Source organism: Lepeophtheirus salmonis, chromosome 14 (genome assembly GCF_016086655.4).
Source record: "Lepeophtheirus salmonis chromosome 14, UVic_Lsal_1.4, whole genome shotgun sequence".
In the NCBI taxonomy this organism is placed as follows: Eukaryota; Metazoa; Arthropoda; class Copepoda; order Siphonostomatoida; family Caligidae; genus Lepeophtheirus; species Lepeophtheirus salmonis.
The window spans coordinates 38,008,479-38,025,820 of NC_052144.2; the positions used below are offsets into that span (position 1 = coordinate 38,008,479).

The 17,342-nt window shown below is 32.4% G+C and overlaps 1 protein-coding gene across 3 annotated transcripts in view; it reads right to left on the reverse strand.

The window, feature by feature from the left end:
• Positions 1-16,851, reverse strand: part of LOC121129301 (uncharacterized) — a 40,421-nt gene extending 23,570 nt beyond the window's left edge. For 2 of the 3 annotated variants that reach the window (XR_011783587.1, XM_071893370.1), the window contains exon 1: positions 16,623-16,851. Coding sequence is in view for 2 of the 3 variants with exons in the window: in XM_071893370.1 (XP_071749471.1) it covers positions 16,623-16,760 (138 nt within the window). In the remaining variant the exon portion in view is untranslated. The remainder of the gene's footprint in view (positions 1-16,622) is intronic. The other variant, XM_040725008.2, reaches the window with a different exon arrangement.
• Positions 16,852-17,342: the final 491 nt, after the last annotated feature.

Here is a 17,342-nt window from a genome sequence, read left to right on the forward strand (position 1 = left end):
GAAAGCTCAGGAGTGGCTCAAGGACAACATGAATTTTTGGCCAAAGACTACTGGCCCCCTCAGAGCCCAGATCTGAACCCACTAGACTTCCCTATCTAGGCGCACGTGGAGACCAAGGCCTGCAAAAAACGACACAAGAACATAAATGCCTTAAAGGCTGCTGTCAACAAGGCCTGGGCCTCCATGGACGCCGATTACATCCAGCAAGTTTGTGGCAGCTTCAGACGTCGCCTGACCAGTGGCATTGAGTCAAATGGTGGCTACATTGATTAAATTTGATCACAAACTATTTTATTATTCTAAAAATGTATGAATAAATTGTTTCTCAAGTCATTCAAATGTCATTATTGTCCGCAATATGTTCTGAACAAAAATCGGTAAATAATTCTGCACGGGCCGGTATAAGAAAAAAATTATAAAATATAGTTTGTTGATACATATTTATCTTTTTTTACATCATTTGCATAATGTATATTTCCTTCTCTAGGAACGTCCAGGGCGGCGTAAACCTAAATACATTCACATGTTTTCAAATTCTAAAAATATTTTCATTATTTCTATATCTTATTTGGAATTGGAAAAAGTGCCTAGTAAGTAAGAAAACTATGACAAAAAACGACTTATAAACTTTTCATTTTTGAATCATTATAACAACAATTATAGTTTGTTGTAATGTGAAGACATAAAACTTCATAATAAAAAAACAGCAATCTCGAAAGTGATTTATTTAACTCTTACATACTTTATTAAATTTTATTTTTTGGCCTGAAAATTATTTTATCAGGTTAAAAATTTTTTTAGAAATAACATAATGGAGAAAAAGACTTTTGGAACATTTTATTTTCCGAATTATTAATTGATAATTACCTACTTGGCGTGGTTTCTGATGCAAAATTATACAAAAATCTACTCACACTTACCAACAGTGTTGTCTCAGATGTAAAAAATAAAGCGATTTGACACATTTTATTTAAATATTAAATAAAAATGTGGTTGTTTTTTTTGGGATGTTGCATTTGTGCAACAAAGTGAATTTAAGGGTTAAGATTTGTGCTTGAAAAATATTTATGTATATTTATTTTATCAAGACTTATTTGTAGTATATAAAATATACATGTATGACATTTTTGTTTATGAATGTTATTTGTATGTTTTTCAACCTATAAGCAATGAAGAACACAACATCTTAGTCACAGGGAAAGCATTTCTTGACTGACGTCATTTTTAACCATTTAAACATCAGGTTCTCATGTTATTCGCTACACAAGAACAAAAATAAGAAGATATTATTCCCTTGTTTTCTTTGTCTCGAAATGCATTTGCAGTACTTGGAACTCTTTTAGCAAGAGTCTTGTCGCCATTTGATTGATTCTAAGGGTGGCCGAATAGAATCAATCAATTTGAGATTGGCTTTATATCAGAAAAAGGTTATCAAGCATTTTTGTTATATGTATAAATCTATTATCGTTTTTTTCCCAAGGGTTTAAATTTCAAGTTTCCACCCAGTAGAGGTTCTCTTCTCATAATGACAAAAACTTTACAAAATAAAAAGACTATTCAGGTTCCCCACAACACCAAAACTCGCATACTAAAAATGAGTAAGATATGCATAAAGTATAAATTGATTTCAAAAACTAATAATTAATTAAGTATGCGCATGAATGACGGAGAATAACACTCAGGGGATTAGGATTTATAATTGAGGGTGTTAATTCTAAGTATTTGTTAGTGTGCAAGTTTCTTATTCTAAAAAACTAAAAGAATATGTAATTATAATGTGCTCACTCGTACGTGAAAGACAAATCTTGATTTACTTGAAAATTTTGGATGGCTTTGTCATCGTACTGGTTTTGCTTTTCACAATTAATTTACATTCCCTGGATGGTCGGAGTAGCCCAAGGAAGAAATTAAACCTTCCAAAAGAAAATGCACCCACTCACAAGACCAAAAAATTACTGTATGTCTTGGCTAAAAAATGTTCTCACTTTTAGAGCCAAAATTTTGCCCTGAAAACAGCTCGGATTTGAACACATGCGATTTCTATATCTGAGGGAGGATCGAGCATGAGGTATGTGCCAAGTATCATTCGTCTGTGTCAGTCCCTGAAGAAGTCAATTACCCATACATGAAGTTGCATTCCTCTGCAAAACAACCTCTTACTGACCTTGGAGGCCAAAAAAATATAATCGGAACATACTTAGTTATTTTATAATTATACTTGCTAAATTTCAAACTTATATGTTCGACCATTTTGAGTTTGATAACTTCAAAAATCTACTAATAAATATGTTAAATAAAAAAAATGGAGGGGTAGGGGTTCAAAAGCTTTTCAGGGGTTCATACTCCCCCCCCCAAAAAAAGTGGTAGCAATGCCACTGCTTAAGTGTTTAAGGGCTTTAATATCTATATAAATTCTTCAAAAAATCATGATTAAAAAATTTGTTTTACAAATAGAAAAAAACAAATTTCTGAGCTACGATTTGTTGTTTATGAAAGAAATACTATATACACGAAACTCAACCTTTTCTTTCCTTTCTTCTTTATGGCTAACCAAAAATGAAAGACAAATCTTGATTGACTTGAAAATTTTGGATGGTGTTTTTTTTAGACTAAACATTTATTGCTGACGTTAATAACCTCACAGAGCCCTAAACGATGCACGAAGGAGCCTCAGTTGTAAATCAATGAGGCTCAGAGTGACAAAGCTGTACATAAAGATACTGTCATTGCATGGAAAAACTTTTAGCCATTACTGTTACCTTCAAAAAGTTATTATAGTACTTACTGCTCATGGATAAAAAAAACTTATGTGGAAGTGAGATACTGGGTTGTTTATTGTAATCTAAACACTTAGTAATTCAATAATTAATGAAGGAAGTGATTTAAATTAATATATTTTCAATATATATATTAAAGCATAAACTATATGTTACTATACAAAAAAGCTTGAGCTCTCTAGCTTACGTACAAGTCGAGAAAATGACAGTTGAATGTGATCGAACAAGTTCCATTCACGCACTCAATGACGCTGAGCGTATCCAGGATCACTGGCTACGCCAGGCAGAAAGTCCGAAACATTGAAAAGGAAGAAATACTGTCAAAAAAGCCAAACTGTACTCTGAAGAGTTAATGAAAACAGTCCATACCAATCCACTCAAGCCCATGAGGGCCCATGCTAGAGATCTCGGGATTTCACTAACTTGCTAATCCACTCTTCCTTCATTTACCCAATTTCCTTTATTAATTCGTATTTAATATAGGTTCTCCCATTTTCCGTTTGTTCAAAAATTCTATTATTTTTTTTTAATTTTCTTTTTTGTCCTGGTGCATTTTCGAATTGACAACCCAAACCTTTAAAAAAACTTTGAGGTACTGGGAATCAATCTTATCTTATGCAAAAAAATCAACTTATTTTTAAAAAATCTCTGGCCTGATCAGAATAAAACATAGCATTGCATATGTACCTCAAAATTTTGAGCAACTTTTATTTTATACCTATGTATTTATATTTGTCTCCGTTTTTGAAATTTTATCATTGTTTTCCCAAGGGGAACGTTCATCAGATACACACATAAATTATTTTAATACTACGTAGGATAAAATTTTTGGAGACTTCAGAAACTTTAAGTGGGTCTCAAGCCCCCCAAAAAAAAAAAAAAAGGTCTAGTGACGCCACTGGTTGCCATGTTCATTTTCGGATTATTTTTTTAACATACCAAAAGTGCTTAGAATTCACATATCTCATTACTTTACAAACAAACATAGCTGGATACTATGAGTTTGTTGTGTGTGCTTTTTAACTAAAGGGATTTAATTTTCAAGCCCATGCGGCTTTTTAATTAAAGATCTTGTTCATTAAAGAACATAAATCTAACTCCTGCCTTAGCAAGCAAAAAAATAAAATAAAAGAGAGAATAAAATGGTGCAGTGTTGTTATATATTTATACCTATATGAGAAAATTAAACACACTTTATACCTATTCGAATGATATGCTACTGTTTTAAGCAATGAGCTGGGGATTTAATAACTTTTATTGTATTCTTTTTTTGGTAAAAAATGGTTTTCATATTCTTATTTTGATATCCATTCATTAGTACTTATGTTATTACTAGCTTTCATCATTTGGGAGCTTAGCCCGAAAAAATTATCGACACTGTTTTATAATTACTTATATAAATAGATTTATTTTATATATACAGGGCGCGTGGACAAAATCTGCCGCATTTTAAAGAACACATTACTCCATCAGCTGATGTCTGATCCATCTGTTTTTGGTGTTAAAATTATTTTTCCCGGGTCATAGGCTTCAGTTATTGTTTACACTCGTAGCGATAGCATCATTTTAAGTGCCAAGAAAAGTAATTATGTTCAATGAGAGAGATTGTAGGTAGGTGCGCTGCTATTCAGATTATGCTTAGTGATCACATGAAATTAAGCAATGCTGGTATCTCTGACCTTCTATCAATGCCAGTTAGAAAAATCAGAAGTCTCAGGAAGCAGCTGGAGGAGTCATCGGATCCGATGGACGTTGTTGACAGGAAAAAGAAAATGAGGAGAAGAGCACCAGGATTGTCCCAGACGTTCCCAGGGTCATGAAGACCAAGTTTCCGTGGATCAAGTCTGTTGTCAGCGACAGACCGTGGATGTGGCCGCAGGACTCGGCTCAGGCCTACAAAGCTAAGCGGACGCAAGAATGGGTGAAAAGCAATGCTTTTGCATTCGTACCCTTCTCCTCTTGGCCTCCCTCATCACCGGATTTGAACCCGTTGGACTACTTTGTCTGGTCCTACGTCGAGAACATGACCAACTGTTCCTCCCATAACACCAAGCAGTCTCTCATCACCTGCATCAAGGAAAAATTCAGTGAGATAGAAGCAGCACAGATCCAAAATGCCTGTTCTTGGTTTCGTAGCCGCATTGAGCGGGATTTGGGCGCAGATGGCGGCTACATTGAATAAATAGCTGCTCTATATCCTAATAAAGATATTCATTTTATTTTATCAATAAATATTATAAAATAAGCTTGTAGTTGTTGGTTTTTTGAAACGGCAGATTTTGTCCACGCACCCAGTACTATCAGAGGGTACCCGCATCCAGGGCTGAAAAGAGGGGAATAGAAAGAAACAAAGAAGGTAGATGCCAAAATTTTTGGCTTGAAAACAGCTCAGATTTGAACACATGCGATTTCTTTATCTGGGGGAGGATCGAGCATGAGGTATGTGCCATGTGTCATTCGTCTGTGTCAGTCCCTGAAGAAGTCAATTACTCATACATGAAGTTTTATTTCGGTGCAAAACAACCTCTTACTGACCTTGGAGACCAAAAAAATATATCATCGGAACATACTTAGTTATTTTATAATTATACTTGCTAAATTTCAAACTTACCTGTTCGACCATTTTGAGTTTGCTAACTACAAAAATCTACTGATAAATATAAATAGGGTATGATACATAAAAAAATGAAGGGGTGGAGGCTCAGAAACTTTTAAGGGGCTCAAGCCTCCCTTCCTCCCAAAAAAGGGGCTAGTGACACCACTGCTTAATTTTAAAGTACTAAATAGGGCTTTTAGATCTACATGACCGATTTTTTTATTATTATTTTTACTAAAATAGTCTCAAGTGGCTCCAAAACCATATTGACGACTTGTGTCCCCTAAATTATCAGGGACAATACTAATGCCCATCTGGGTGTTAAATAAAACCAATGTAAGGCCTAACATGTCCCAGCAGGACTCAGCTCCCTGCCACACCTCGAAAAATGTATCAAATGGTTCCAAGACAATTTTGACTACTATATCTCGCTGGAGTTTTGGCCTACAAACTTTCTGGATTTGACTCTGATGAATTATTCCAGGATTTGCTAAGGCACCTAGTGGAGGAGGCCTTCTCGTTCTTTCGGCCTCGTAGAGAGACTGTAACCGAGACTGGAGGTGATTTTACAAAATAAAATAAATCAAAATCTATCAAGCTTTCAGAATCTGACTTTATTTTTTAAATCTGATAACCGTTTGGAGAGAAAACTGCGTTTGAAAAAAAAATCGCTTGCACACCCTGTATATGTTTGTAAATTACGACTGCACACTTTCTTATTCAATATTCATACACAAGAATAAAAGATCAAGCTCAGGGTAGTACAATATTGAATCATTATCCTCTTGTTGTCCACTTATGTATTTAACTTCTTCCTTGTATTTATAGCATTCAAGATAATTTTTTTAAAGTCGTCAAAATAGACAAATATGATAAATTGCTTTAAACTGCTCCTTAATTAATATAATTGTTTTTTATTTGTATGTAGTTTAGAAATAAAGACTTGAAAATTTGTATAATCTATGAGAAAACAGATTGAGTATTTCATGACCACTTATTTGGTCCTCAAGTTCTACGGTCCTAGCTATCTTATATTTTCTTCAGCTCTAACTAGGACTGAAGAAAATAATCAATGATAGCTGGAACGTATAATACTTAAATAATATTAAACGTTGGAGCAACACACCTCTTATTTAAAATTCAGGTATTTTAGCTCTTAAAAAAACAGGTGAAATGACAAAGTTAGTAATTACTTTCTTTCAGGTGTTTTAGTTACCATAAAAGACTTATAGGAACCGATCTTAGGAGAGACAAAATTAATCTGGATTGGACTGATTAGAACGCATTCTTTCTATTTTTGTAGTCTACTCCAACACAAGCAACCAGGAATAATTTTTATAATAGTATAGTTAGTTATTCATTGATTTGGCTATAACTTCTTTTTTTTTTTCCCCGTATCAATTGGGTTTCAGTCTGACAATCGTAGATCGGTTTGAGACCTTTATAATTTTTAGTCGAGCCATCTAATCTTGTAAATACCTGCCTCAAAAGAACAATTGGAATAACGTAGCTCAATGGAAAACATGATCGGGAACATTATTTTCCTCTAACTCAATGAGCGTAGGGTCGCGTCTCGGTCGTTCCTATAGAAGAAAATATACTTAATGTATATAGACTTTAAAGACAATACCTAGATCAGATGGAGTTATTGAAGTAGTATAATTTTCCATCTGACCTATTAAAGGAACATTAAAAAAATTTATGTCCTAGATCGGTCATAAATAAAAAATCATCTGGATCGATTTCATTTAAAATTCGATCTAGACCGATTTTCTATAAACTATATGTTTTTCAAAATTGTGAACATCAGTACAATAACGTAATATGGAGTTAAATGGATTGCATAAATCATTTTTGTAAAGCTCATAAGTCCGAATATGACAAGAAAATCAGTCCACAGATTGAGACCGAAAAAAATGGGTTAACGATTTAAAAAAGATTAAAATTCGGTCTACAGTTTCAGATCGCGGTTTGCACCAAAGTATTGGTCCAAATCGGTCCACAAAAAATCTCTAACACGGATCCAAAAATAATCCGGCCTTCCACCGAGTTTCAATACTAATAGTTAAATCAAAGTTCTAAATTAAGTAACTAAGGATAAATTTTAAAATATTTTTAGGCCCAATACAAAGAGTCAGTTCCAAAAAGAACATTATTCCTCCTTTTTTTTTTATTCTATTCATTGTTTCATAGATATTTGTATTTGGAAATAAACATGGTTATTAGGGAGCAAGGGCCTTGGAGAAGCTAGAGATAACGATGTCCATTGTCCATACAAGTTGCAATTTCTGTGTCATAAAATGCATTATTTAATTACTTTACAGATAATTTAATTTTTATTTTGATGTTTTAAAATTAGCTAGTTATTATATAATTATAAGTAATATAACTGTGGACAATTAAACTTTATAACGTGCCACAGAGTACTTATATTTTAGTAGTTTGTATTAAAATAATCAAAAATTACACCATTAATGTATCAATCATTTATAGAATATTCAATAATTGTATTATTCTCATTCAATATAATGTAAATCCTTCATTTAAAATTATTCATCTCATTTTTTGTTTTCAACTTGTGCAATTTCCATATATGCACAAGTTGCAAATTGTACAACATATATATAATAAAAATTTAGAGGGCATCAGAATGTTTGTAACTGTCCCCTGCTATAAAATTTATGAGGTTGCAACATTCAACTGCAATTTTTGGAAAAATTACAGACGGATATAATCTTTAAATAGGTTATTAGAATAGCAGACATGATATGTTGGTATCTTGTATTAAATTTAATCTGTTTGAGTCGAAATTACAACATCGAACGGATCCAAAAACAAAAAATGTTGCAGCTTTTTCTAATCTCCTCTAATATAAGTAGGGATGAGACTTTTGTAAAGAAAAACCATGTTTGGAAATTAGTAAAAAGAAGAACGATTGGTGCGTGTGGGTTTTTTATCTTTTTTAGTCCATTCAACATGGGACATAAAAATAAAGGACTTATACTTTTAATGTCTGTTGAACAATATATTTAGTCCTAGCTTTATTATATCTCAAACGTTAATTTGTATTGGACATAATCTACTCATTCTCACTTCAGGTTATTCAGGTTATTTCCCCAGGTAAAAAAAAAAGAATTAAGTTGGTAGGTAGATGAAGGAGTTGTTGTTGTATTTAAATTAAACATTAATAAATAAATAATTACACTCAACATGCCATTTTTGTACTCACGTTTAAATTATTAATTTATACTTTTTTTTGTTAGTTAGAAAATTAATTCAATATAAAAAAAAGAACTATCTGGGAAAACAATGTATATACAAAATTTTACGTTTTTGGCATAAATTAGATATTTATGGGAAGTTAGATGATTGCTTTGACTGGTGAAACAATACATCTATGTAATAATACTAGCAATGGGTTACTCGCTGTTTCTCGGCATTATAACATAGTACCTGTATATAATATGAATTTTTTTAATCGTACTATGGTTTTGTGGTATGTCCGTATATGATGCATATACCTACCCTCAAAATCCTCACTTTGACTTTATAAAATACTAGTATTCACTCTTTTAATATTTAAAAGAATAAATAAAAATTGTAGCCCTCCACCTCGTAAACCAAAACCTAAAGATATCTAAAACACTTAAAAAAATTTATTAAAAATTTGTTTTTAAAATTAGCCACATCACTCAAAAAAAAATTTTACCCACTCATACAAAATTCCCATCCCTAGTAATCAGATAAATACCATACAACCTAAATATATCTCAGTCCAAGGCGAATGATAGTTTTCATCATTTCGGGTCTTGGCCCTTAAAATTATCAGCATTGTATTTTTTTATGTAAATGGACCTGGAACAGGCTGTATTCATTAGGTTCCAGGTCTGGACTGAAGGGTCGATACATAAAAACTTCCGATTCGAGCTCCCTGAGCTTCTGGTGCGTCATCAAAGATGTGTGCGGCCTGGAGTTGTCTTGATGATCTCTTGTTGTCTCCTATTTACCAATGCTGGTAGCTTCTGTTCGATTACCAGCTTCTATCAGTCGATTTTATTGCCAATATATGTTAGCAGAGGGTGCCCACGTTGTAGGGCTGAATTGAAACAATGAATGAAGGTAGAAGAAAAGAGAGGGATATATAAAGAGATAGACAGAAGGAGATATATATAGAAAGAGATCATGTCAAGGAGGTTTTATTTAGGTCATAAAAGGCTCTAAATGACCTTGGAGTCCTCAAAAAATTAAGTATGATTATTGTAACTTACTTAAATATTTTCACTTACTAAATTTCAGACTGATCTGTTTGACTGTTTTGTATTACATGTTTGATAAAACCAAAATAAACTTATAAATATATTAGGTTGGTGAAGTAATATCGTATTCCCCTCCTTTTTAACTTTGTATATCTTGTTCATGATTGGTCGCACCAGATCATACAATAAAGTGCTATAAAGATGCGAGTATATACTACAAACGTTGTTTTTTTGTTTGTTTTTTGACAATATTGCACTTGGCCAGTTCGGTCGTCAATGACCGTATGTCGAGTATAAAGGTCACATAGGAAGAAATTCGCCATATTTTACATTTTTACTCCCTGAAAGACAAAAACACGTGGAAAGAAAATTTGCAATGTATACGGGACCGATACTCTTTCGGTTCGTGTTGCAAAACAGTGGTACGAGCAATTCCCCCCACACAATTATGCACTCTACTCTGGGCAAATCGACTAATAGAAGCTGGTAATGGAACAAAAGCTGCCAGCATTGGTGAATAGGAGACAACAAGAGATCATCAAGACAACTCAAGGCCGCACACATCTTTGATGACATTTCATAAGCTAAGGGAGCTCGAATAGGAAGCTTTTATGTATCCACCCTTCATTCCAGGCCTGGCACCTAGTGACCACAGCCTGTTGCTATCTATTGCCAACGCGCATGGGGGCACAAATTTGCCCGCAATATAGACCTGTGAAAATTGGTTGTCCAATTTATTTGTCAATTGGGACAAGGGTTTCTACGAGAAGAGTATTATAAAGTTGGATTCTCGTTCGCAACAATTTATCAAACAGAATTGGGCATATTAAAATTAAAATAAATAAAGTGATAAATACGAAATTACTTCTTTTGGGGGGGAGTGCAGGAACTTATAGGCTAACGACGCCACTGCTCTGCCCTATTCCCTTGGCCTTCAATTCTCAAGAATTGAAATAGAATACCTAACTCCAAGTCAAATCCCAAAAATCTAAAGAAATGTACAGACGATATTCTTAGATAACTAACATTAGGGTTAAATCCGCACTCAAAAGAACTAATTTTATCCACATTCATATGACCTCTTAAATTAAGAATATAACCCCATCTGAACACATTTGACACAGAAATAGAAAAGAGCAAATGGAATCAAACCCATGGGTTGAAATATATGTTACCTACAATACATGAATGATTGATCAATATTGACTAAACAAATATAGTGTAAACTTGTATTTTCTACATTGAAAAATTAAGAGAATGAGGTTGTTTTTTTTTGTACATGGAACTATTCCCTAAAGGGGTATTGATTTTGGTCATGAAAGTATTTTTGGTGTAAAGACTTAAAAGGTTAAATTTACTCGTTTTCCGTTAAAAATATATACATAAACATATAATTATATAGTTTATTTTTGAAGAAGCCTAAAGGTTTCAAAATCTGATGATAGGCTTATAATAATAAAATGAAATAAACTCTTATAAAGCAGTTATAGAGGTTTTGACTCATGCCTTTCTTCATACGCAAAGAATATCTATAGTTATATATTTCCTTTTTAAAACTATGTACTACACCGGGATGCATGCATTACAAGGACTGTATCTTCATCCTTCCAAACTAACTCTTTGCACATACATCCTCCTTAGAAGAAGGAATAGTGGAAGTACGATTCACAACATCAACGCCATAAGCAAGATCTTTTTTGTTACCCCATCAGCAAAGTGATAAACAACGTCTACAAATTCAGTTGTATACTGCTTGGACTGCTCTGAATAGCAGAGACTATATGAACATAATAAACACAATGAAGTTGAAAAGGACCTTTTAATAAATTGTCCTCTAGAAACTCAGAATACCCAATACAGGTTTTGACTCTTTGGATCATATAAAAGTTCCTGTAACTTACTTTTTTCTTCCGTGAAGATAATTTCTGAGATTTTTTTTTTATAGCTGTTCACATGTTGTAAGCATTGCTTTTTTGGGTGTAATCTCAAAAAAAAGTACTAATTTTTACTATTTAAACTTTGTTTTTTGTTTTTTAGTATTGTTAGGACAATAAAAACATTTTATTCATGATACATTTCTTAAAATAATGTATGTCAGACAAGAAACAAGTAAAATAATTGCAAAATTTAATGTTTATCAGGTATTTACTTTATTTTTAATCCGATCATTTCAATATTGTAAAATTTCAGTAATCGGAACCTAATCAATATTTATTTAGCAACCTTTTTAATCACAAGTTTGTGTAAATAAAAATTAATAACCAAAAGTTTTAAATCTAGATATCAAATCAAATACATACAGGTCACTCCCCCAATGCATAATTCTATACTTCTATTGCATGAATATATAAAAAAAATATCTCATTTAGCACTACAAAAATTCTTCTTTACCTTAATTTATAGTTTTTTATTATAATTAATAATTTAAATAATTCAAAATTTGGTATTTGGTAATCAGCTGTCAATTTATCTACCTCAATTGTTATGAATGTTGACGGGTTGAATAAGAATTACCTCTTGTTAAGCGGCTCTGAGCAATTTGCATTAATTATTAATTTAATCATTCCAATGGCGGGAAAAATTGACACATTGCTACCAACTGATTTTGGGATTTTCCCTTGTTTATTTTTGGTCAAATGGTTGTACGATACTGTAAAAGTAAGACCATTATCCTAATAACTCAAAAAGATAATTTCTCCTAATTTTTGTTTTTTGGGTGCTGAACTCCGATTTGAAAAGTTCTTATGAATCTATATTAAATATGTATTAGTAACAACTGTATTATAATAGTATTATAATTTCTGGCCTATTTTCTATTTTAGGTGAAAAGTTGAGATCGCATTGTGATGTAATTTGAAATGAAAGTAGTCAAAATGTGGATCAAGAAATATTTTGTTCGTTTTTCTTAAACATGCACATAAACCATGTAATTACGCATATTTAATAGAATGTTTTGATGACTAGCTATGGTACCCGACATTGACCAGAGTTATTAGGCGTTGACTAAAACACAAACTTTATTTAAATAAAATATAAGAGTACTCCCCAAGAAATCCTCAGTATTTTTGTACGTTTTTCATGAACACACTTAGACGTAACTAATCGATATAATAGTAATTATATCTATTCATATGACGTTTTCTTTTCTCTAGAACGTTTTTTAACAAAAATTTTACAAAAATTCATTTTAACATACCAGCGTTCTTATTTTATTCAAATCTTTACATATACTGTTAATGCAGTTACTGACCTCAACGTGAAGATAGTAGTGCTTGTAAATAAAAGCTAGTCACATCTATCTAGCATTTGTTAAGAGTTACTTACGAAAGTTTCAGCCAATTTGGACGTGTAGTTGTAATCTAATAAGGTTTTGAGTGTGTTGATGTGATTGTTTTAGTGAAAATGGACTGAATCGAGTATGGATTTTGTATTTGTTTTGTCATTCTATATTTGTTGTATAAAATGGCTGAGACAGCTAGTCACATATATCTAGTATATGATTACAGTTACTCTACAAAGTTTCATCCATTATATACTAAAAATATTGAATGACACCTCGATACTCTATTTCGTCCTTAACAACTGTCCAAAATCGTTGATGAGGGTGAAAATGGGGAGAATCTTCCGGTCACCAGATAGGCTTTATTTTACTTTTTGTATAAATAATTATGTACATAATTAATTATAGCTGAATACAGCTAATATAAATTATGATTCAAACTTTGCTCTTTCTCAAAAGTAGACCCACAAGATATAGGGATAAATACATATTTGAAATTATTATTAAATAATGCATTTGAAAATATACTTATTTTCAATCAGATACGCAAAAAAAAAAAATCTACAAATTCGTTATTAGTTCAGTTAATTCTAACAGTGCGTAATTTTATTTCTGACTAAGTGAATCAGTATATTTTCTGGTATTCACCATCCTTCTTTAGAAATTTCTGACTTTATTCAATGATAGACTTTAAGTAATATTCAGCAACACAAAATATTAAAACTTAATGGGGACCGGAAAATTTGTCTCAGGAATTTTCACCCTAGAAAGTTTTACCTTGCGGAGGTTTCGCCCTCATAAACTTGTATATATATTATGAAATAATTGTGGAATTCTTTTTTTCCGCCTTAAAAAAAAGGTCTTATTTCACTTGAAGTCCTTTCTAATTCATGTTTTAAACTACCATTATGATAAAGAGACTAGGTGAAAACAATCACCAACCCAAAACCTAAAGTTTGTGAGGCCAAATAAAATTGAAACTTCAGACTTCAGTTGAAAGAATTTCTTCAAGATCACTTATCTCTGAAGTTTCCATGTCAATTGTACAAACCATTTGTCATCACCGTCACGGAGTTTGATAAAAAAATTAAAACTAAAATGTTTAAATATAAAATTTTTTGCGTGTAACTTCTCTAAATAAATAATGTCATTTTTTTTTTAAATAGACAAGTGGAGGTGTGAGGGCCTGTCTGGGAGTCTTTCAAAGTTTGGCGCCCTTTGAAAGACCTTTGAACTTGAGTAAGCCATGATTTCACTTAGAATACACCATTTTCATTATTATTTTTTTGCATTAAAAGACTTAGTTTGAGCTTTTATTCATGTTTCTTAAAACATGACATATGTGCAAAAAAATATCGAGAAAACATTATTGCAAAATATTAATAATGGCACCCAAGCCAAGCTTCGAAATAGATTTTGCCAATATTTTGTAAGAACTTCAACCAACACATATTCTATATGTGTGTAAAAAATTAGAGTTGGTATCTCCATTGGATTACCTTCATTTAGGTATATAACTGGAATAGGTCATAATCGCCATAATAGAAAATTCAGTCGTTTTATTTAAAAAAATTGTAATTTGGTGCTATTCTTACTTTTTTAATTTTGCAACAATGTTTTAATTGTATTTTTTGCACATATACAATTTTTTATTAAATATGAATTAGAGGTCTTACTTTTGAAAGTATTTTAATGCAAAAAAAAGAAAGAATTGGTATGTTCTTAATAGAGTTATGGGACACTTACTCAAGTTCAAAGGTCTTTCGAAGGGGGCCAAACTTTGTGGGACTCCAAAACGGGCCCTCACGCCTCCACAAGTTTAAAATTTCATACTTGTTGTTTCTTTGTTGGGATAAACACACTTACTAAAAAACTACCTCAGAAAAGTAGTCATGTATTAAGTACATAACCAATGCATAATTTAATTTCCCTACGATATCATTTTTAGGTAGAAGATCTCGTTCAAAGTTTGAAAGGCGACACAAGCTCTTTATTTACTCAATTAAGATTAATCATTAATAATAATTTTACACCTATTAATTACGATAGGTATTATTCTAACCAATAAAAAATATTTATAAATTTTTTTCTAAAGATATGTTATGGGGCAAAAATAGAGAATAACATAAGAAAGTTATGATCTTTCCTTTCTAAATAAATAAAAAAAGGATGCGCGCAATACACAGATCATCATACTTCTCAACTTTTTTTTTCTTTTGTTCCTTAATACAATTTTAGAAAAACAAAATTTTTAACATTTTTTTATCAGTTAAAAAAATGTCTATCAAAATTATTTTTTGAAAAATCTCCATTCAACTTTGTTGGTGGAGGTAATGATGAAACACAGGATATAAGTAATACTGGGTTGTTCAAGTACATTTGTACTATATTTAACTACTTCCTAAACAATAAAGAAAGCATTTAACTCGGTTATTTCAATTTTAAAGTGAGATGTTGACTGTTAGCTTAAGTTAATTGTGCAACTTTTAATTAAAAACAAGTATTTGCGATGGATGAGACCCAGAGGAATACCATCATTTAATTGGCTTACGTGGGACAACCCAGCGTACATTAAAAAGATGCTCAGGTATGCAAAGAGCACAGTCCACGACGTTTACAACCGCTGGTAGGAAGAGGAACATATCAGAGAAAAGCCCATTAGTCCCCGAGGGATAAAAAATGCACTCTCAGATTCATCGTAGGCATAAAACGGTCTATGAAGGCATCTCATGGTATTCCCATTAACTTTCTAGCCAGAAAGCGCCCAGTAAGCCGTTTATGGTCTCCAAGATCATAAACACTGACCTGATGATGAAGTCATACCGCCTCTACAAAAGGCATATCCTTACAGAGAAAATAAAGAGCAATCGGGCTGCCCATGGAAGAAAATTGCGTAACGATTTGAAGTCCCATGGTAACCGAATCATCTTTTATTTGGATGAGTATCAATGGACTTTCTATAGATCCCACAACATCCAGAACAAAAGATGTTTAGCCACAGAGAGAGCTTATATCCCCCACGTCATTAAAACCAAGTTTGTGGTCAGCATAATAACCCTTGAGATCATTGGGAGCAAAATCAGTTTCATACCCCCAATCCTCCTTGAGCCAATAGAGGGGATGGGTGAACTCATGTCTAACCAAGTTAAACTTTTGATAAAATCTGAGCAATGCTGTCAAGTTCATATTTCAACAACACTCATCCCCTCTCACAAGGCCCATATGACCTAAAGCTTGTTGAAAAGATTCCATTTTGGGACCCTAAGTCCTGGCTCTGTAATTCTCTGATATTAATCCTACGGATTACTTCTTTTAAAAGAAGTCAGAAAGGACGAACTCTGCCAATTCACACAACAGCATCGACTCCTTGAAGGCCTCCATCATCAAGTACTAGGACAAAGTCTACCCCACGGACGTGGTCAAGGCCTGCAAATCATTTAGGCCTCGTAACGAACGAATGATTGTTTTTCTTTTATATTATTAGAACTTGTACATAAAAAAAACTTGCTTCCCTTATTAATCAGGATTCAATTAAAGGTAGTCCAGATTTACCTGAACAACCCTGTATAATTGCAATATCCCACTTTGGGAAATGGGATATATTTACTATTTGGGGTCCATTAAACCCGTAAACATAAAAAGTTCATCCACAAAGAACTTAAAAATTATTTTCTTCATTTCATCACTTAAGACTAAAATAATATGTTTCTTACCAAAGACAGCAAACGAATTTCTACTCCCTCTTGAACCCTTCTATCCCCAGATACATAATCGAACTTGAAGGCTGCATTCGGTCTAATGACAATGGCAAGAACTATTGCACATAAGTATACGCTCTTCATGGATTGCATGTTTATTTTAACCAATTATGTTAATTTATATAATGTATATTCATCAACATATATATATACCTCTGTTATACATATATAAACGATAACTGAAGTTGAGATGTTGAATTTCATTATTAATTTTTTTGTTTGCATAAAAAATATTTTTCTTAGTATTGATTGAATCAAATAGAGGGAATAGATAAAAACATAATTGAATTATTTAAAAAATTATGTAATATAAATATTTGTGATAGATAAGAACTGTCATTGTGATATTTTATTAATGTTATCGATGAAGTTGCTCCTCGAAGTATGTATGTAAATATTCATTATATATTATTTCTGAAATAACTTAGGAGGGAAGGGAGCTAGTTGATACACTTTTATTTTCTAGCAGGTTCTACGAACTGTGCTCTTGCATTTTCAGTGCTATGGGCATCTATTATGTCTGAATAAGCTGCAGTTCTTTAATAGAGATGAGCAGAGATGAGATTTCTGTAAGAGCGCGAGGAAAAGGCACGAGCGGGACTTCCTCTTTGGGGGAGAAACTGAATTACTGCTATAAAGAGGTGAACTTTCTACATTTAAATCCACATTCGTACA